Source organism: Rhinoderma darwinii, chromosome 7 (genome assembly GCF_050947455.1).
Source record: "Rhinoderma darwinii isolate aRhiDar2 chromosome 7, aRhiDar2.hap1, whole genome shotgun sequence".
Classification (NCBI taxonomy): Eukaryota; Metazoa; Chordata; class Amphibia; order Anura; family Rhinodermatidae; genus Rhinoderma; species Rhinoderma darwinii.
Window position 1 is genome coordinate 95,422,201 of NC_134693.1, and position 21,856 is coordinate 95,444,056.

General features: G+C 42.6%; 1 protein-coding gene across 5 annotated transcripts in view; it reads right to left on the reverse strand.

Annotated features, from left to right (window-relative positions):
• Positions 1 to 21,856, reverse strand: part of ZC3H7B (zinc finger CCCH-type containing 7B) — a 231,682-nt gene that overhangs the window by 120,431 nt on the left and 89,395 nt on the right. For all 5 annotated transcript variants that reach the window (XM_075833706.1, XM_075833704.1, XM_075833707.1 and 2 more), the window contains exons 11-15: positions 18,093 to 18,142; positions 17,219 to 17,366; positions 11,219 to 11,380; positions 10,469 to 10,668; positions 1,047 to 1,147 (exon numbers count right to left, since the gene is read on the reverse strand). In XM_075833706.1, coding sequence (XP_075689821.1) covers positions 1,047 to 1,147; positions 10,469 to 10,668; positions 11,219 to 11,380; positions 17,219 to 17,366; positions 18,093 to 18,142 — 661 coding nt within the window. The remainder of the gene's footprint in view (positions 1 to 1,046; positions 1,148 to 10,468; positions 10,669 to 11,218; positions 11,381 to 17,218; positions 17,367 to 18,092; positions 18,143 to 21,856) is intronic.

Genomic DNA, 21,856 nt, shown 5'->3' on the forward strand with positions numbered 1-21,856 from the left:
AAACGATGCCACCATACAGTAGACATATGGGAAATATTAACTAGTAACTATTATGTGTGGTATTACTAGCTGTCTTAGAAGCAAATACATTTAAATTTAGAAAAATACAAATTTTTGAAAAATTCTCTCTTAATTTTGGTGTTTTTTCACAAATAAACACTGAATATATCGACCAAATTTTACCACTAATATAGACCGTATATTAATTCTACTGCGGTCAGCAGAGACTGTACATCTATATGGAGTGATAACGTTTCTGGACCTATAGGTGGTTTTTAGAATATAGGCTATGCGCCTTTAACGACATACCACATCGATGTACGCGGCAGCCGTTGAGGTGGAAGTATGGAGAGGGCTCATGAGCTGAGCTCGCTTCATACTTAGCGGGTAACAACTGTGTAATACGGCCGACACTTCACTACAACAGGCGGAATCAAATATATCACTTTGATTTTACTCGTTTAACCCCTTAAATGACGCAATAGACTGCAGAATTTAAATTGTTAGAAGCCCTCTGGCAGGGCTTCAAAAGGAGACTGTCAGTATAGAGATATACTGCATTAAATGAGTATTGTAGTATATTATGCAAGTGATCGATGGTTCAAGTCCTCTAAAGGGACTAATAGAAAAAGTAAAATAAAAGGTTTTTCTTAATGTTCCAGAAAATTTTTTTTTAATAAAATAATAAAAAAAATTGATATTTATTTAATCCCCTTTTTCCAAGTTAAAACAAATTAAAAAAAGTTAAGATAACTGGTATTGTCGTGTCCGTAAAAGTAGAACCAGACTCTAGCCCTGCTGATTGGCAACTTTCTTCCTAGACACAGTATAGGGAGAAATCTGGCAATCATTGGCCGGGGCAGGACACATCTCATGAATACGAGCTACGAGTACGAGTTTTTTTTATAAAAACTACTCATCATTGAAAAGTAAGTAATACAGTGATGAAATCAAGGTCTCTGTCACGACTTTATGCTGCCCTCCGATAGGGCAGCAAAAAAACCTGGTGACGGCCTGCCTTTACGCAGAATGGATGTAATACTCACTTGTGGTCAGAAAAGCTGTGCTGGTTACTGGGATTCGAGCAGACATCTGGGTTTTCTGGATTTCTTTTGCTAATAATCTGGGGTTTGCTGTCAAAACAAGCCTGTAAAAGCAGAGGGAATTTACACATATATAAACTATATCTTTTAAAAACCCTCAGTGCCCAATTTCCTTCCTATTGGATCCACTCCTGGCTTAGGCTAAAAAAAAAAAAAAAAACATCAAAACCTGCACGTGTGATTCCAGCCTTAGAGACAACCAGATGGGAAAAAATACAAAAAAGAGCAACTAAACTAACAAGGGGCATGGAGAATCTTAGTTATGAGGAAAGATTAAAAGAATTAAACCTATTTAGTCTTGAAAAGAGACGACTAAGGGGGGACATGATTAACTTATATAAATATATTAATGGCCCATGCAAAAAATATGGTGAAATCCTGTTCCATGTAAAACCCCCTCAAAAAACAAGGGGGCACTCCCTCCGTCTGGAGAAAAAAAAGTTACATTTGCAGAGGCGACAAGCCTTCTTTACCGTGAGAACTGTGAATCTATGGAATAGTCACCGCAGGAGCTGGTCGCAGCAGGGACAGTAGATGGCTTTAAAAACGGCTTAGATAATTCCCGAGAACAAAAAAATATCAGCTCCTATGTCAATGTGCAGAAATTTTCCCCATCCCTTGGTTGAACTTGATGGACATGTGTCTTTTTTCAACTGTACTAACTATGTATGATCGCACTTTGTGGAGCAGTTAATGGTGTGTCATGCGACAAAGGAGGCAAGATCTTCGGAAGGTAAGGTTTTGGAGAAGATACACTTTAGGGCCAGGATCACATAGTTTTGATGCAATGTTTTGGCAAAAATTTTAAGCCAAAGCCAGAAGTGGATTCAAAAGGAAGGAAAGGTCTAGAGGAAAGACTGATGTCCACTCCTGCGTTTGGCTAAAAATAACAACCAAAAATTGCAGCAAAACCGTAGGGTGTGACCTTAGGGTTATTTCACACATGGCAGATTTATTGCACAAATTTTTGAGACTACACTCCATAGCATACATCTGAATGGGGATGTTTCTGCAGCAAGTGCATGGATGTCTGCAATACCCATTCAGACCAAAATAGGGCTTGCAAACAGAAAATCTGAAACAAAATTGGTTACATGTGCAAAGTCCCCTAAAGTGGATCTGTAAGTTCTAAGAGCAGAATAGGAGAGAGATGGGGAGACGCTGAACTGAGAATATATCTTTTTCTATGATTTGATTAAGCATTTTCATATAAAGAGCTGTATAGGGCAAGGATCACACAGAGATTTGGTGCAGTTCTTGACAGCTGTTAATGCATTCTTATTAAAGCAAAGGTGTTGTGTGTGTCACAGCTGTACCCACCCTCGAAGCACTCCCGGCTCCCTAGCAGACCTGCTGTAACTTGTCCCTTTCCTGGCAGGCCGTCAGGAGAGGCAGAACAATAATAATAAAACACTTATTTTTTTCTTCAATATCTATCTATGTATCCATGTATCGATCTGTTTATGTATCCATCCATCTATCCATATTACATAGCATGGTTGAAAAAAAAGACATGTCCATCAAGTTCAACCGAGGAATGGAAAAAGGGAAGGGAAACATTTCTACACATGTATCCATGTACCATTTTATGTATCCATGCATTATATATATATATATATATATATATATATATATATATATATATATATATATATATATATATATATATATATATATATACACATATATATGTGTGCGTGCGTGTCATGATGCGCCAAAATGATTAATATTTCTGCTGCATCTCTAGTTCCCGTCCCAGTCCGTTCATGGAGTATTTTTATTTTTCATATTACTAACTTTATTTTTTTGGTTTTGCAGGTTCCGCTGGACCTATTGGACTACACCGTAGATTTGTTGGACTGCTGCGATTATCCAAGTTATTTTTTGGGGGTTTTTTTTCAGGTTTTTCTTTTTAAAATAAATAAAATGGTTAACGAGGGCCTTGTGGGGGAGTTTTTATTTTAATAAAAAAATATTTTCTTATGTTTGTTTTATTTAATACTTTATTAGCGCCTTCGTAATGGCAGTTGTCTGTTTGGCAACGTCCATTACTAAGGCGAGGCTTAGTATTAGCCAGTAAAAAGGCTAGCAGTAACCTCCCCATTATTACCCCAGCAGGCTGGTATTACGAGGCTGGTAAGTGGCCCTTCCCATCCTGGTAATGCTAGGCTGCTGCTACTACGTTGTATCTGACTGGTTATGAAAAATGGTGGGGACTCCACGTCTTTTTAAAAAAAATATATATATAATAATCAATAAATGACATGGGGTCCCCCTCATTTTCATAACCAGCCAGATGCAACATAGCAGCAGCAGGCTAGCATTATCAGGGTGGGAAGCACCACTGTTTTTGGCCCTTCCCAGCCTGCAGCTGCCCCGGTAGCCGACCATCGCTACAGATGGTCGTGTACTGGATTATAACCGGCTCTTCCCGATATCCCTGGTGGTAGTGGGGTAATAATGTTGGGGGGTTAGTGCTAGCCTTTTTACTGGCTAGCACTAAGCCCTGCCTTAGTAATGGACGTTGTCAAACAGACAACTGCCATTACGAAGGTGCTAATAAAGTATTAAAAAACACAGTCTCATAACTCCCTGTTCACAGAGATTTTTGGCACAGAAACCACGTTGGAATCAGGGCCATAAAACCCCCCAAATTGCCCCACATTGATATCAGTGTGATGCAGAGGCATCTTCTTCCCATGCGGATTTGGCTCGTGGGAAAAAAATGAAGCGTGTCCTTTCTTGGCGCAGCTTCTGCCTCCTTTTGAAATTAATGGGAGGCACAAAAAAAAAAAAAAAAAACAAAAAAAAAAAAACACCTAGCACTCGTTTCCAAACGTTTTTTGCCCACGGTCCTTGCATTAGATTTAATGGCCTCAGGCAAAAACCGCAGCGAGAGCCGAACAAAAAAAGTGCAGGCAATTCCTAAGGAAATTCTGAGGCAGATTTTTTTTCTGCCTGCAAAAAACTCTGTGTGAACAGGGCCTAAGAGTGTATACAAAGTGCGGTTTTCCCGCGGTTTTCCCGCGGTTTTCCCGCGTGGCCGAACAGCACATTGGAAAATGAATGCGCTTTTACGTCAAATTTTTCTAGCCGGTTTTTTGCCGCGTGCTGAAAACGTGCCAAAACCGCGCTGTGTACACCCTTACAAAATATATTTTTATTAAAATAAAAACTCCCCCACACAACCCTCAGTATACTTTTTTTTTTTAAAAAAACAAAAAAAACAGGTCGACGAAGTCCAAACGGTCCAGCGGAACCTGCAAAAAAAAAAAAAATAATTCAGTTAGTAATATGAAAAAAAAATAAAAAAAATAAATAAATATGTACCTACTGACGACATCCGTCTTCTCCCTTTTTAAAATGCAGGTGTTCGTCGCTTGTTTTGTGCGTGCTTTTTGGCGCATAATTAGGACTTCCACTGACTATGGGAACATTTGGCGTGTTTTACGCACCAAAGAATTGACCCAACGCCTCTTTACGCAAAGCGCTTTTTAACAACGCTCGTGTAAAAAAGCACGTTGTATGTACTAACACCGCTCCTTACCATTGGTATTAGAATGCGCCAAAAACCGCGTAAAATACACGCCGTGTGAACCGGTCAACTGAAATCATTCACCACAGGGTCTCCCTCTTGACTTTCATCATTCTCAGCCTTTTGGTGTGTTCTATAGCTTCTGCCAGCTGCATTGTATAATCTCTTCAAAAACCGAGCTGGACAATGCTTAGAAATTTGAAGACACCTTTTCCCGGCTTATAGCCAAAAATAGGGTGGGGGCGAGTCTCCCCCCCACATTTATAGCAGTCGGGTTGCTTTGACTGATTCACCTTGCTGTAATTCTTGGAAGTGCTCCCTCGGGTAGCCAACATAGGAAAACATTTCATTCTTATTTCAATTTTAATACTTTCCACTTTGTGGAAGAAAAGAAAAAAAAATACACCAAAAAAAAAACCCAAAAAAACAAAAGTAACTTGCTTTAAATTTTTTTTTAAATTCGCGACACATTCCCATTAAGAACAAATGTTATTTAAACGGCATTCCCAATTTAGACATCCATGGCATTTCTACAGGATATGCCATAAATATTTGACAGATGCGGGTCCCAGCTTTGGGTCCCACACATCTGAAGAACGGTGGTCATCCGACCCCCACCCTGCTTCGGAAACAAGCGGGATTGGCTGTTTGTGTTACTTCCATAGAAACTAAGAGAGCTGCGCACGTCTCACGCTTTCACCTGTACATTCATTTTCCTCCTAGATGTGGATATGCCATAAATAATCTAAGTTGAGAAAAATCCTTTACACAAATGGCACTGTGCTACAATATAATCAGTACCATTTCTTGTTCGTTACTTTTGGCGACAAAGTCTGTGGGTAAATGCAGTTGCCACTAGGAGACTGGACACGAAGAGAAAAAAAAAAAAAAAAAAAAGAAGAAGGTGTCTCCTCCTACTGAATATACCCTGCCCACAGACAACGCTATTCTGTCTGCGCTTAGTGTTCGTAGGAGGCCGACGCTTTTGCTAATGCAGCAGAGTCTCTACCAAATGTATTTTTCTTTTTTCCCATCAAGCAAGATGGGACACAGGTTTGACATAGTCTCCGAGTCCCCTCTTTGGCGGGCGCACGGTGTCATATTGCAAATGCTCCGTTGTCCAACCTGCCTATGAAGACAACTGGGACAAGAGCGTAAGCACCTCTGTCACCCACCTGTCTAAGAAGAACCTCTCACACTTCTCCCATCAGTGTCCACTTAGCATATGCTGTAACACTGAGGTGGTGCTCCTGCTGGTTATTCATCTGGGAGATGGAGAAAAGTACAGAGGATGGTGAGTGTTATCCCCCCCCCCCCCACTCACCCCCTGGGCCTCCGCTTTTATATAGTGTAGGTCAGCTAGACCTGCCCATCAATAAAATGTGGTTTGGAGCTCTTTGGCACATATTGCTACAGAACCATTTATTTTAATATGGCCAGTGCCATTTTCCGCTCTATATTGGAGGTGGGTCATTCCTCCCCTCTCACTTCCAATCAAGCTCTCGATCCCCAAATGGAGACTCCGCTTTCTCATCTGATTGGCCGGTCTTATCACATGATCGCGAACAGTCAATCGCAGTGCTCTGGGGACACAGCCTGTCTCTCCTCTCGGTCTCTCCTCCATTTGGGCGAATGCTGATGGGGACACAGGACCTCATGACCAGTGTTGCTGCATTTTTGCTTCAGGGGGACTTCAGGCACTTTGAAACCGGGTAAGACCGGCCCTTGGTCTTTTTTTCTACTGCCCCCACAGATGCCCTAGCCTCAGTCACAGAGCTTACTCCATGTAGGAGTGGTGTGCTTGTCCTAGCAGAACTAGGTGTAGGCAGCCATTACTCCTTAAATAGGTGGTTCAATTAGTTTCTTCACTCTAGTAGTATGTGGTTTAGTAACCCCCGTCTACTGCCATGTCTGATCCTAAGGGAGAATCCCCATACCACTCAACCGTTGCAATTTATTATGCCTGTTCCAAGCGCAATACTAAATTTTCCTGTGGTCAGTCTATTTCCTTATGTGATGCATGCCAACCTCCTGTCCAAACGCCTGTGGATTCTGAACCCCTGTCACCCCCAGTATTGCTTACCCCTGGTATGATGGGTCTGGATCGAGGATGGGCCCATTCCCTTTTCAGAACAGTCGATACCCTAGTGAACGTCACCCAGTCCATTTTGGGCAGAATGTCTACCTGCCCTCCACTGGACTCCTGTTCTGCCCGTCCTCATCTTGACTCTCCATCCATGGTTTTCCTCTTGTGGCAGACCCGAATGCGAACCTGGTCTATTCGCCTGCCCTCGCTTTCACTATCTTCTTCTACCTCCACCACCAGAGATGAGGTCCGGTGCTTCCGCTCCCCCTCTAAAAGGTTTTGTCGGAGGGCAAACTGTTGGATTACAAATCGGATTCAGTTGGTAAGGGCTCTACCCTTCTTCCCACCTCGGTGGAGGTAATTATTAGAGCTGTCCATGACACCTTACATGTTACCAATTTTCCACCTCCTTCAACTGATGCAATTTCCGTTTTTCAGCCTCAACATTCTCAAGCTGTCTTTCCAGCCCATTTGGAACTTGAGGGTATTGTCTTTAAGGAATTGAACACCCGGACAAGAAGAAGTTCTCACTCTACCCGCCTGGATGTTTTCTACCCTTTCCAAGAAGGGAATTCCTCCAAACGGGTTAGGTCTCCAGCGGTGGATCCTCCGGTTTCTCATTTAGCCAAAGCTACTACTTCCTCCACTTCCTCTAAAGACCTCCTGGATCCATGCGTGCTCTCCTTTGCTAAAACCGCTTGTGAGGCCTCTGGCTATGACCTTTGCCTGATTTTTGATTCGGTCTGTGTTAGCAGAGCGATCAATAAATGAGAGCACAAACTCAGTCATGGCCTGCTCTAGGGCCACCCTCTGGCGGATATGTCACACCTTATCTCCAATGTCTCCAAGTATCTTTGTGAGGGTGCCCATCTGGTAGCTCGGGCCTTGGCCTATTTCGTTGTTATCCGGAAGACTACCTAGCTTAAAGCTTGGTCCGCTGATACAGCTTCCAAGTGATCTCGGACTACGCTCCCTTTTGCAGGTTCCCGTCTCTTTGGACCTAGACAATGAAATTTCAGAGGCTACTGGTGGCAAGAGCACCCATCTTCCTCACAACAGGGTGAATCGAACTAGCCCGGTCAAGAGGGCGGGTCATTGTTTTCGGTCCTTTTCGTGCGTTCTCCAACACCACAGCCTCACCAGGATCAGGAGGCCAGAACTTTCTTCAAGGCTTGCTCCTCCTGGTGACCCTGGCCTCCACAGGCTGAAGCTGGCAAGGCCACTTCCACCTGCAGGTGCGCCCCCATTCGATTCATCTATAAGGACGTCTGGGTACGGAAGGTAGTATCCTCAGGATACAAGATCGAATTTGCCAGCCTCCTTCTAAAGTGTTTATTTTAGTCCACTGTTCCACAGTTTTTTTCGAGCAATCGACTCTGGGCTCCTTCAAGGGGTGATTAAAGTCCCATCACTACCAATTAATAGGCCTTCCTTTTGGTCTGGCCATGACCCCAAGGGTCTTTACCAAATTTTCTCTGCCATAATAGCGCACCTTCGCACCAGGCAGGGGTGTCAGTCACCCTGTACCTGGAAGAAATCCTAATCAACGAGACGGCTCTCCAGATTACTCTGGAGTAGGTTCGGTTGGATTGTCGTCAACCAATTCATGGCTCAAGGGCTGTGTTTTCCACAGGATTCCTCCCTTCCCATCAACCTTCTGAAATTGAGAGCCATTATCCCATGCCTGCTGCGCTGGATATTGTCGCTGTCCAGACACAAGGTGCAGGTTCAAAACGGAAAATGCCACGGCTTATCTAAAACACCAGGGCGGCACTCGCAGCATGGCGGTGATTGGCGAGGCCGCGAAGATTCAGGCCTGGCAGTACACATTCCAAGTGTCGAAAACGGTGTCTCAGACTTGGTTGCAAAAAAGGTGGATCCTGGGGAGTGGTCTCTGACAAATTTGGCTCAGGTGGGGTCAACTGGATGTGGACCTAATGGACTACAGCTTCAATCGCCAGGTCCCCTGCTTCGTATCCCGAGCACGAGATCCAGAGCCTGCGCCGTCTATGCTCTAGTTGCACTGTGGTCCGTGTACAATATCCTGTTAGTCTTCCCTCCTCTGCTTCTCTCACCACGGCTCCGATGGCTTAAGGGATTCCAGCCATTCCTATAGCCCCAGACGTGCTGCATCATTAGTGGTACGCAGACATTGTGTCCCTGTTGGCTGACGTCCCGTGGCCCTCGAGTCTCCGTCCCAACCTCTCAGCGACCTCTGTTCCACCAGAATTTAAGGTCGCTACATTTAGCGGCGTGGCTGTTAAGGCTGCCGTTCTGAGGGCTTGCGGTCTCTTGTACAGTGTTATCCTCACTATGCTAAAGTCTAGGAAGCCTTATTCAGCCCGCATTTACCATCGTACCTGGAAGGCCTACCTTTGTTTGTGTGAGGATCGCAAGCTTCCCCCCTTGCATTTTTCTCTAGCCAGAATTCTGTCCTTTCTGCACGGTGGTCTGGATCAGGGTTTGGCACTTAGCCCCCTAAAGGTGTGTCTGCACACTCCATTTTGTTTGGTTGCCATTTGGCATCTAAGGCTGACATCAAGACTTATCCTCTGATCCCCTCTTGGGATCTCAATTTTGTTTTGGAAGTCTTAGTCGGGCTCTCTTTGAACCCTTGCAAGACAGCTCCCTTCGTTTTTTATCTTGCAGAGTGTTTTTTCTTGTCGCGGTGACCTCCATCCAAGGGTCTCTGAGTTGGTGACTCTCTCCCGTCATTCTCCATTTGAGACTCATCACCAAAACATCGTGATACTCTGCACGGACCATCTTTTTTGCCTCAAGTTGTATCAGCTTTCAAAACGAATGTATATCGTTCTGTCATCCTTTTGTCCATCGCCCTGTCATCCAAGGTAGCGTTTCCTTTACATCCTGGATTTCGTCCACGCCTTATGGCATTACCTTTCTATAACTGCCTCCTTCCTGAGGTCAGATTCCCCATTCAACCCCCCGGGGAGTCACAGGAGAGGATTGCCTGCCTCTAAGGCTACCATTGCTCACTGGACACAAATGATTGTTCACAAGGCTTATCTGGTTCGGGGTACGGTTCTCAGTTTCCGGGACACAGCCGGCTCTACAAGAGCAGTTAGAGCTTCCCAGGCTGTGCACCACTAGGCCTCTGCCCTTCAATTGTGCAGGGCGGTTACGTGGTCTTCTTTGCACACTTTTGTCAAGTTCTACCAGGTGCACACCTTTGCTTCTGCAGACATCTGTGAACTAGATGACCATGTCCTTTGTTCTGTTCACATCCCTGGGGATCGCTCTAGGACGTCCCACTGTTTGTGTGCCCCAATGTATAAAAGAAAAACAGGGTTTATTTATTTTTTGAGTGTTCACCGTAAAATCCTTTTCTCGTCCAGTTCATTGGGGGAGACAGCTGCTACCCATGGTATTTTCAAGGTTTTTTTATTCATGGTTCTCAGTTTGAGCAATTCACCTCTAGTGTTTGACATACCTCTCTTACCTTGTATCTGCATCTCAAACTGCTTGCAGGCAGAATGGAAGACTGAATAACTCTGTGTCTGTGGGCAGGGTGTATGATATCCTGTAGTAGGGACCACTAGTTTATTTCTTAGTGTCAAGGCTCCGAAGGGCAACAGAATACATCCACAGTCTGTGTCGCCCAATGAAATAAACAAGTAAAAGATTTTACAGCGAGCACTAAGGAAAATCGTGCTAGTGCCGAAATATGGTAAAGCTTTAGGACTTAGCAATGACAATATTTCAAACACTGGTTGAATACTCCACCTGGCATAAAAAGGTGAAGATACCCTTCTGCTCATGCAGTAAACGGGAAACACTTCCTGGTTTTACTAATCCTGGTGGCTGGAAAAGCTGATCTCGATGGAGGGCTCCCTTTCTCTCCTCATTCCACACGTCAATCTCCTCCTGATAATATGCAAATGTGCAGTTATCGCCAAATTTACAGTCCTGTTTGCTCTGGATGTCTGTAGTAAAATAATAAAAATGAATTACTGTTAATGTGTGAAGTTTTTATCTGACGGATGATGTGCTTTACAGACAATCTGGACTTACTTCACGACTTGTATGTACAAGGGCTAAAATGTTATAAGTAGTAAAGATTTTCCTCCAATCAGTAGAAAGATTATCAGAAGAATGTTTTTTCATTTAAAAAGGCATTTCAGTTGCAGCAAAGTTGAATGGCAGCAAACAGAGACCTTAAAAACTGTGAGGAATTAATACAGTAAATACATTGGAAAAATGTATAATTTTTCATTATACAGTAAATAACATTTATTTACTGAAACTGCAATACTCCTTTTATTTTGTTACAATTCTGATCACTGCAAAGTTTTTTGCATTGTTCCTCACTGGAGTCTGATTGCAGCTAAATAACACAATCTTTCTAATAGATACTAATAAAATTTATAGAAATTTTTCTGAGGATGGAACAAATTTCCTCCAGTTAAAAACCTATTACTAGTCTTTGTAGATGCCCAGCTCTAATGAACGGAAAATAAAATGCTTTTTTCTAACCTTTGCACAGCATGTACGGGCCAGTAAAATTTACTTTCATAGGCCTTATCCGAATCTTTAGCCATGCTTTGTTCTCGGAGTTCTTCATTCGTGCTAATAAAATGTCTTTTTTACACTTGTGGTCCAATTTTTCTTTGTAGGTAAAGTCAAGAGCCTTGGGGCCTGCAAAAGGAAAAAAAAGAACGGGTATAAAAATAAATCCGAACAACCGAAAAGCCTGGCACCATATCACCTTGTTGTTATTTGTATATAATCTAGAGCAGGGATCTCGAACTCAGCCAGGTAAATGGGCCGCACATAGAAAAAATGTGAAGTTGACAGGCCACATTACTTTCAAATTTGATACAATACAAAATTATTGTTAATCAATTAGTTATTTGAACTACTATAACAATACTACATTACTATAATAATAGCACTAGGTTTAAACTTAACGGAAATTTGCGAGTTTACTCCACGTGCTTATTTGAACAATCCAGTTTTCCAGTTTAAGTGTCGCTAAAGGCAGTCTGGGTGCTCAGTTGGCACCGTTTGGCAGACACAAGAATATGAAGATTGGACAGCGCCCTTTTTAGAGCATGCCCTCTGTAGTTGCCACACCCCCCCCCCCTAGATAATGCCACAGTTCCCGCCGTAGCTAGTGCCACACACAACCTATAGATCGTGCCACACACAACCTATAGATCGTGCCACACACAACCTATAGATAGTGACACACACACACACACACACACACACACACACACACACACCCCCCTATAGATAACTCCTTGGGGCTCCATCTATGAGTGGAATCCCCAGCCAGAGTGTTGCCAACGCTTAGGGGAAGCCCCTGGCATCAGTGTCCATATATAGACAGTGACGTCAGGGGCTTCATCATTCGCCGGCGCACTCCTCCTTCGGCCTGCTCTTTTCTCTCCCGAGTGAGCTACAGTGCCCCGTGGGCCGCACTGACAGCCTCAGGTGCCGCATGAGGCCTGCGTGTTTGGGACCCCTGATCTAAAGGGTGGGGCTGGGCGATTTTGGCAAAAAATTAAATCTAGATTGGGCGATTTTCTATGGGCAATCTTCGATTTGAATCTACATTTTCTTATTAGGGTATGTTCACACGCAGTGACCAAAAACGTCTGAAAATACAGGCGAAAACAGCTCCTGATTTTCAGACGTTTTTGTAGCAACTCGCGTTTTTCGTGGCGTATTTTACGTCCGTTATTGGAGCGGTTTTTCAATGGAGTCAATGAAAAACGGCTCCAAATACGTCCCAAGAAGTGACATGCACTTATTTTTCGGGCGTCTTTTTACGCGCCGTATTTTGACAGCGATGTGTAAAATTACACCTCGTGGGAACAGAACATTGTAAAACCCATTGCAAGCAATGGGCAGATGTTTGTAGGCGTAATGGAGCCGTTTTTTCCGGCGTAATTCGAGGCGTAAAATGCCCGAATTACGTCTGAAAATACTGCGTGTGTACATACCCTTACTGTTAAATAAACTAAAAAAAATACCAAGAAATAATTTAATAAAACATTTTCTTTATATAAATAACGAACATATATTACTATAACTGTACGTAACTTCACAACTTTTAACCTCTGTAAATACTTTTTTTTTTTAAAAAGAAATACAAGGTTAACAGCAGAGAACAGGTTAACAGAATCTATAATCAATTATGCACTAAAACATCCGTCTCTGTTTGTAACGACCTCAGCCGGTCTCCGACATTGCAGGCGAGAACAGTTTAAAATTGCAGTAGGGCAAGGCAAATAGCGCCAAGCAGGCACTTTGGGGAGAGATTACATTATAGTGTCTGGAGTTTGAGCAGAACCCTGTGTAGTACCGGCCTAACAATGGTGTTTTAAACAAAGTGACATTAAAAGGGGTTTTCCAGCCACTAAAAATTGATGGCCTATCCTCAGGATAAGCCATCGACAGCGGATGGGTCAGGGTCCGACTTTCAGGACTCCAGCAGATCAGCAGTTTTGAATAGGCCGCAGTGTTCGTATGAGCACGGCTTCCCCTTCATTTCTAGTTTCTCACTGAATGGTCGATAAGCATTTAGCGGCGATTCACAGGAATTGCAGCCTTTTCTCCCATTGAAGTGAATGGGAGAAATGGATGCAATACCTGTGAATCGCCGTTATATGCGTGTCGACGACTCAGTGAGCAAGAAGAAATGGAGGGGAATCAGCGCTCGTATGAGCGCTGCGGCCCCTTCAAAACAGCTGATCGGCAGGGGTCCACCCGACCCATCAGCTATTGATGGCCTACAATTTTTAGTGGCTGGGAAAACACATTTAAGGCCGGATTCACACGACCACAGTACATGTGAACGGGACTCCTTGCATCATTTGTCATTTAGACTACATTCACACGACACTGAGCAAAATTGGCCATTTGAAAATAATCAACTCTCAAATTTTCATCCATTTCCAGTCAGTCTGTCCATTTTTACTGGACGTTTGCCATCCATTACTCATGGCCATTAACGGATGGATTTCGTTTGTCAGTCTTTTTTTGTTCCAACCCCCTGAAAACACTACAGTGCCCATGTAGATAGTGCCAGAATGGCCCTGTAGATCGTGCCAGTGTCCACTGTAGATCATGCCAATGCCCACTGTAGATTATGCCACAGTGCACACATATAAAGTGCCAGAGACCACATAGTGCTAAAGTGCGACACCCCCCCCCCATTATAGTGCCACAGTGCCCACGTAGATAGTGCCATACCCCTCTGTAGATCGCACCACCACACCACACCTCCCCCATAGACACACCACTTTAGCTCCCTATAGAAGCGGAATCCCAGGCCAGGGCTTCTGCTCCTAGAGGGAGTCCCTGACGTCTCTGTCCATATATGGACAGTGACATCAAGGGCTTTCCCAAGGCAGGAGTCCCAGGGCAGAGGTCTTGTGGTGCTCTGGCCGGGGACTCCGCTTCTAGAGGGAGCCCCAGAAGTCACTGTCCATATATGGACAGAGACCTCAGGGAATCCCTCTAGGAGCGTAAACACCTGGCCAGAGCGTCAGCAACGCTCTGGTCGTGGGATTCCGCTCCTAGAGGCAGCTACAGTGGCGGGGCTGCTACCTACAGGGCGGTATGGCACTATACTAGGAGTCCCTGCCTCCCCACAGAACTGCTGTTCTGTACAGTATCATTTTGTTCAGCACAGAACAGCAGTTCCGTGGGGAAACAGGGACAGAACAGGGAGCAGATGGGGACAGAACAGGGCGCAGCTTCTCAAACAGGGCGGACTAGGTAGGTGATGAGGCATAGTTTCCTCCTGCAGCATGGCGCCACTAGAGAAAAGATTCAACTAATCTGTTGAAAAACAGAATCGTCAGAGGCCTTGAGGGCAAATTAATCGAATTAATTTGATTAATTGCCCAGCCCTACATAAGGAACAAGAATATTGTATTGAATGCTGGCAAGAATTCATTCAAGAAACAAAAGTTTACAATGCGCACATATTCTTTCTGTACAATTTGAGACTAGTCAGTATGAAGCCAAAAATGTAAAACTGATTCTAGTCCATGCAGTAAATCTGCATTTTCAGTGTACATTTGCAGAGCTTCAGGGTATAAGGGGCTGTGGTAAGGTCATGATGAATATTCTTCCTGTAACATATGGCCGAATGGTCAGGAGAACTACCCTGTTATTTCTGCTTTCCTTAAAGGATGGGTGTCGCGAATATATTTTTTTTTTATATAAATCTGATTTTAGTGTGTTATTACAATAAATTTTATTTGTGTTTTTTTACTTTTTTAATTTTTCTAACTTTTACTTCACTATGGGGGCTGCCATTTTTTTTTTTTCATCTCTGTATGTGTCGATTAACGACACATACAGAGATGGAATACGGCAGCTACATTGCATAGGAGTCAATGAACGGCTCCCGTCCATTGTATCTGCTCTCTGGCTCTGTACTGCACAGACGCAGGTCTGAGTCACACAGCAGAGCAGCTGTTTGCAGGGAGATAGCAGGCGCCATCATGAAGACCAGCTGCACTGCAGGTAAGGTGTGTGTCTCTGTCTGTCTCTCTCTCACAGACCTCCAACGGGCCCCCCTGTAGTCGTGCAGGAGACTCTGTATAAAGGAACATGATGTAACTGTCCTGGGAAAGCTGGGTGATAAACAATATGCAATAGTGTGGTATCCAGCTTTCCCAGACCCCTGAACGATAAATCTCTCTTGTTGTGCTGAGACTGAGAGGTTCATTAGTCACATCCCCAAACCGTTTCAGCACAACTAGAGCGATATACCGTTCAGGGGTCTGGGAAAGCTGGGTGACCACCATTACCCCTCCTACTGGAGTGTGAGAGGTTCATTAGTCACATCCAACACTCCAGTAGGAGGGGTAATAGTGGTCACCCAGCTTTCCCAGAAGCAGATATAACCAGGAAAGGGCTGGATGGACGGGCTGAGGGTGCACAGGGTTTTTGGTGATCCCCCTCTGTCATGTGATCGGACCTAGGTTACCGGTTCTGATGCAGACAGGGTTCATGTGACTATAAATCTGTCCATAACAAGAGACAGTGCACTCAGGACAAGCCCTACCCCCATGCCGTAGTTGTATGGTTCTGTCTGCAGTGATGGTGGTGGGTGGCTCTGACACCCGCCTCCCTCGTCAGGTCATCTCAGGACAGAAGGGGTGTCCGGAATGAAGACACAGCGCTGCACCTGTCCTCAGGTTGTGTCTTGTATTGCAGTTCACCTCCATTGAAGTGAATAGGACAGAGCTGTAATACCACACACGACCTGAGGACAGGTGCGGCACCATGTTTTCCTGGACGACCCCTTTAAGACTTTTCCTGTGTGTGTGTGGCAGAGCGGAGTGTGCACGGGCGCCGCTGATATTTCATAGCCGCTTGTCAGCTATTTTGAACAATCAGCGGCGAGCACCCCCCCCCCACACGCACACACACACACACACACACACACAAATCCCCCCCAAACACGCAAAATCAAGTGTAATCGAGCGTCTTTTTTTGTGTTTTTTTTGCACGTAAAATGTGCACAAAAAAAACGTGTCAAATACGTACCGTGTGAACCGGTCAACTGAAAAAAGTCATTCACTTCACTTACATCATTCTAAGGGTATGTTCACACACGTTTTCAGCTGAAAAATCGGAAGCAGAACGCCTACAAGCATCTGCCCATTGGTTTCAATGGGAAATACGGCGTTCTGTTCCAACAGGGCGTTTTTTACGTGGTCATTTTCCAAAACCGGCACGTAAAAAGACGCCCACCAAAGTGAAGTGCACATCACTTCTTGGGACGTTTTTGGAGCCTTTTTTCATTGATTTTATAGAATAACAGCTCCAAAAACGGCCGTTAAAAACCTTGAGTTTGATTAGAAAATGGATGAAAATCAGGATCTGGTTTCCCTTTGTTTAGTAAGCATGTGAACATACCCTTAGCCTTTTGGTGTTCTATAACTTCTGCCAGCTGCAGAATCACACCCAAAATGGCTGCCGGACACTGCTTAGCAATTTGAAGACACCTTTTCCTGGCTTGTAGGAGGGGGGGGTGATATTCCCTCCCACATTTACAGCAGCTGTGAGTCAAGTTGCTTTGCCTTATTCACCTTGCTGTAATTCTGGGAAGTGCTCCCCCTGGTGGCCAACATAGGAAAACATGTCAAATTATTATTTAATTTTTAATACTTTCTACCATATGGAAAAAAAAAAAATAATACAGCAAAAAACGTAAAAAACATAATAGAAATAAGTAACGACACTTAAAAAAAAAATAAAAAAAGTTTAATTCGCGACACATTCCCTTTAATTCCCCACAATAAACCAGTGGGGTGGTATTGCTAGGTTATGAATTTATTTTGTGCACGTATTGTGATGTTCATGTGTATGTAGGGAATAGGATTGCTTATTGTATAAACTGTACAATCTTATTTGCTCCATACTAATCTACTGTACACAAGAAACTGAATACAGAAGGGTGAAATAAATAACAGTTTGAATTATGCAATCCAAATGACATCTTACCTGTCCTCACATTGCAGAGTTGGCAGCCTTGTTTGAAGTCATAGGTTTGTGCTAGGGGGTTTGGCAAAAGAGGTGGCAATGCTGAAATGTGGGTCTGTACAGGATCAGTCTTATGTGCAAACAAGTGGTTTACAATGTTCACTGTAGGCTGTAATGGAAGTATAACATACAAAATGAGCAATATCAAATACTAAGTACAAAGTTAACTACTTTATACTACTCCTATGGGACAATGGAAATATCTACTGAGCAGCAAATTAATGCATTTTAAACAGTATCTCAGTCCAAGAACAGTTTCCCAACGAAAGAAGAAATATTTCACATGCTACAGCTTTATAATGCATATACTATCCAATTTCTTTGTACATTTGAGTAGCTTTCCGTCTTCACATGAAACATGCTTACAGGAGGGACATCACTTTTTTTTGAAAGTTTAAATACTATATTAATAAGAACATAAGTAATGCCACTAAGACCTAATAAAGTAAAATAATACAAGTAATTTACAAAACAAACTGAGGCCCAGCATTGATTTAAAAAAATAATTTATACCAGATTAAATAGTGTTTATTCACAATAACTTTACTTTAATCCACCATCCAATAATTAAGAAATACTGATAAATAAGGCACATAACTACATGATAGCATTTTATTGTCATTTGTCGTCCTTGAAGGTCTCTACCTATCAAATTAACGTTTTATAAGCTATACTGACCATCCAATAATGCAGAAAATCTTATCATCTGGCAGCTATCAAGTGCTATTAATTCCAGACCTTAAGAACTATACTGTATTTTATTAGGTGGACACCAAATGCTCCAGCACGGTTAATATACTCCAGTAACATTCAAACCTTTAGAGATGCTACGCACCTTTTGCTTCTGGTTTACTTTCACTAATAAAGGCTCCGCAAACTTGGCATCTAGAAATCAAACCAAATCAATTAGATCTTGCTGTGCCAAGTACACAAAAATACAAACTGTGTGGCAACTAAGACTTTACAGATAAAGAAGCTTGTAATGGATTGAGGCTGTATTATATGTGAAAATACTGTATCCATCTTGTTCAATCAAAGAATGCAACTTTTATCTGCTGGGAACATTTGCTTTGCTTATTTTAATCTCTTACTACAGTAGCCTCAGCATTTCAGTATTTGAAATTGAAAATATAAACCCTTTAACCCCTTCCCTCTTTAGCCACTTATGACCATCCTGACAAAGCCTTATTTTTCAAATCTGACAGGTTTCACTTTGTGGTAATAACGTCGGAATGCTTTCACCTATCCAAGCGATTGAGATTTTTTTTTCTCGTGACACATTGGACTTTTGCTCGATACGTTCAGTATTTAAATGTGAAAAACACCAAAATTTAGCGAAAAACTGCAAAAATTTGAATTTTTTGTAAATTGAAATGTATCTGCTTGTTAGACAGGCAGTTATAACCCACATAATAGTCGCTAATTAACATCCCCACATGTCTACTTTAGATTGACATCGTTTTTTGAACATCCTTTTATTTTTCTAGGATGTTACAAGGATTAGAACTTTAGCAGCAATTTCTCACATTTTCAAGAAAATTTCAAAAGGCTATTTTTACAGGGGCCAGTTCAGTTGTGAAGTGGCTTTTAGGGCCTTATATATTAGAAACCTCCAAAAAGTCACTCAATTTAAAAAAAAACTCAACCCCAAAAAGTATTCAAAACCGCATTTAGAAAGTTTCTTAACCCTTTAGATGTTTCACAGGAATTAAACCAAACAAGAGGTGAAATTTACAAAATTTTATTTTTTGTTGTTGCAGAAATTCATTTTTAATCCATTTTTTTTGTAACACAAAGTTTTACCCAGAGAAATGCAACTCAATATTTATTTCCCAGGTTTTGCAGTTTTAGGAAATATCCCACATGTGGCTCTAGTGTGCTTATGGACTGAAACACAGGCATCAGTAGTAAAGGAGCACCTAGTGGATTTTGGACACTCCTTTCTATTAGAATATATTTTAGGCACCATGTCAGCTTTGAAGAGCTCTTGTGCTACCAAAACAGGGGAAACCCCCCCACAAGTGACCCCATTTTGGAAACTACACCCCTTGAGGAAATTATCTAGGGGTGTAGTAAGCATTTTGACGCCGCAGGTTTTTTGCAGAAAATATTGTACGTAGGCCGTGAAAATGAAAATCTACATTCTTTCAAAGAAAATGTAGGTTTAGCTAATTTTTTCTAATTTCCACAAGGACTAAAAGGAGAAAAAGCACAGCAAAATTTGTAAAGCAATTTAGTAAAATAGTACACCACATGTGGTAATAAACGGCTGTTTGGACACACGGCAGGGCTGAGAAGGGAAAGCGCGCCATTTGGATTTTGGAGAACAAATTTAGGAGGAATGGTTTGGGAAGGCCATGTCACATTTGCAGAGCCCCTGAGTGGACAAAACAATAAAAACGCCCAAAAAGTGACCCCATTTTGGAAACTACACATCCTGAAGAATTCATCTATGGGTGTAGTGATCATTTTGACTCCACAGGTGTTTCAAAGAATTTATTAGAAACGGGAAGTGAAAATAAAAACAATAAGATGTAGATTTAGCTCAAAATTTTTTAATTTTCTCAAAAATAAAAGGAAAAAACAGAACCCCAACATTTGTAAAGCAACTTCTCCCGAGTACGGCAATACCCCATATGTGGTCATAAACTGCTGTTTGGACACACAGCGGGGCTCAAAAGAGGAGTGGTCTTTGGCTTTTGGAGCACAGATTTTGCTGGATTGGCTTCTTGACACCATGTCGCTTTTGCAAAGCCCCTAAGGTACCAGTACAGTGGAAACTACCCAAAAGGGACTCCATTTGTTATACTACACCCCTTGAAGAATTAATCTAGGGGCGTAGTGAGCATTTTTACCCCATAGCCGTTTCATAGAGTTTATTTGAATTGGGCAGTGAAAATAAAAATTTAATTTTTTCCCAATAAGACGTAGTTAGTGCAGAATTTTTCATTTTCTGAAAAAATAAAGCAGAAAAAGAAGCCCAACATTTGTTAAGCAATTTCTCCCGAGTATGGCAATACCCCATATGTGGTTATAAACAAATTTTTAAGCACACGGCAGGGCTCAGAAGGGAAGGAGCACCATTTGGCTTTCGGACTACGGATTTTGCTGGATTGGTTTCTCGTCGCTATGTAGCATTTGCAAAACCCCTGTGGGACCAAAATAGTGAAAACCTCCCAAAAGTGACCCCCATTTTGGAAACGATACCCCTCAAGGTATTCACCTAGGGGTGTAGTGAGCATATTAACCTCGCAGGTGTTTTGCATAAAATTAGTGTGCAGAGTAAAAATTGGATTTTTCAATAGAAATGCCAATATGTGGTGCCCAGCTTATGCCACCCTAACAAGACAGCTCTCTAATTATTATGCTGTGTTTCCCGGCTTTAGAATCACCCTACATGGGGCCCTAATCTTTTCCCTGGACATTTGACAGGGCTCAGGAGTGAAAATGTACCATGCGAAATTGAGGCCTAATTTGGCGATTTACACAGTATTTGTTCACAATTGCTCAGATGGGAAATAATAAAGAGAAACCCCACAGAAGTGATCCCATTTTAGAAACTATACCCCTCAAGGCATTTATTAAGGGGTGTAGTGAGCATTTTCACCCCACAGGTCTTTTCCATAAATAAATGCGCTGCGTATGGTGCAAAGTAAAAATTACAATTTTTCCCCAGAATTGCCAATTCAGTGGCAAGTATGTCGTGCCCAGCTTATGCCACTGGAGACACACCCCAAAAATTGTTAAAAAAGGGTTCTCCCGGGTATGGCGGTGCCATATATGTGGAAGTAAACTGCTCTTTGGGCACACTGTAGGGCTCAGATGGGTGGGAGCGCCATTTGGCTTTTGGAGCGTGGATTTTGCTTGGTGGTAGATTTGTTTGGAGTTTTCAGGTGTTTCCGTTTATAATGTGGGGCATATGTAAGCTGGGCAGAGTACATCAGGGGCATAGTTAGGGGGTAAAATAATGGGGTAAACAATAAAATAATTCATAGATGTGTGTTACGCTGTGAAGCAATCCTTTCTGTACAGACCGATGTCGCACTGATAAAGTGTCTTTACTTATTCCCCTTTTGGTCCACACTCCGCACCTTTGCAGTTTGGGGAATTTTGCTAGGAAGTGTTGTCCTGGTATAATATGAGCACCCTCGCTTCTAGCAGACATGTTTGGCCCCCCCTTCCTGGTTCCCTAATTTTAGAGCCGCGATAAATCGCCTCTTAAAACAGACGAAATGTTCCCCTCTGATCTGCACAACATAGACGTAGTGGTATGCGGGCTGTTTGTTGGCGGGATGAGCTGTAGTTATTATTGGTACCATTTTGGGGTACATGCAACTTTTTGATCACTTTTTATCCTATTTTTTGAGGGGCAAGGTGACCAAAAGACAGCAATTCTGGCATAGTTTTTTTAAGGGTTTTTTTTTATACAGCGTTCACCATGCGTTATAAATTACATGTTAACTTTATTCTGCGGGTCCGTACGATTCCGGCGATACCCAATTTATGGCACTTTATGTTTTACAACTTTTTGCACAATAAAATTACTTATGTAAAAAGAATGTCTTTTTTCTGTCGCCATGTTGTGAGAACCATAACTAA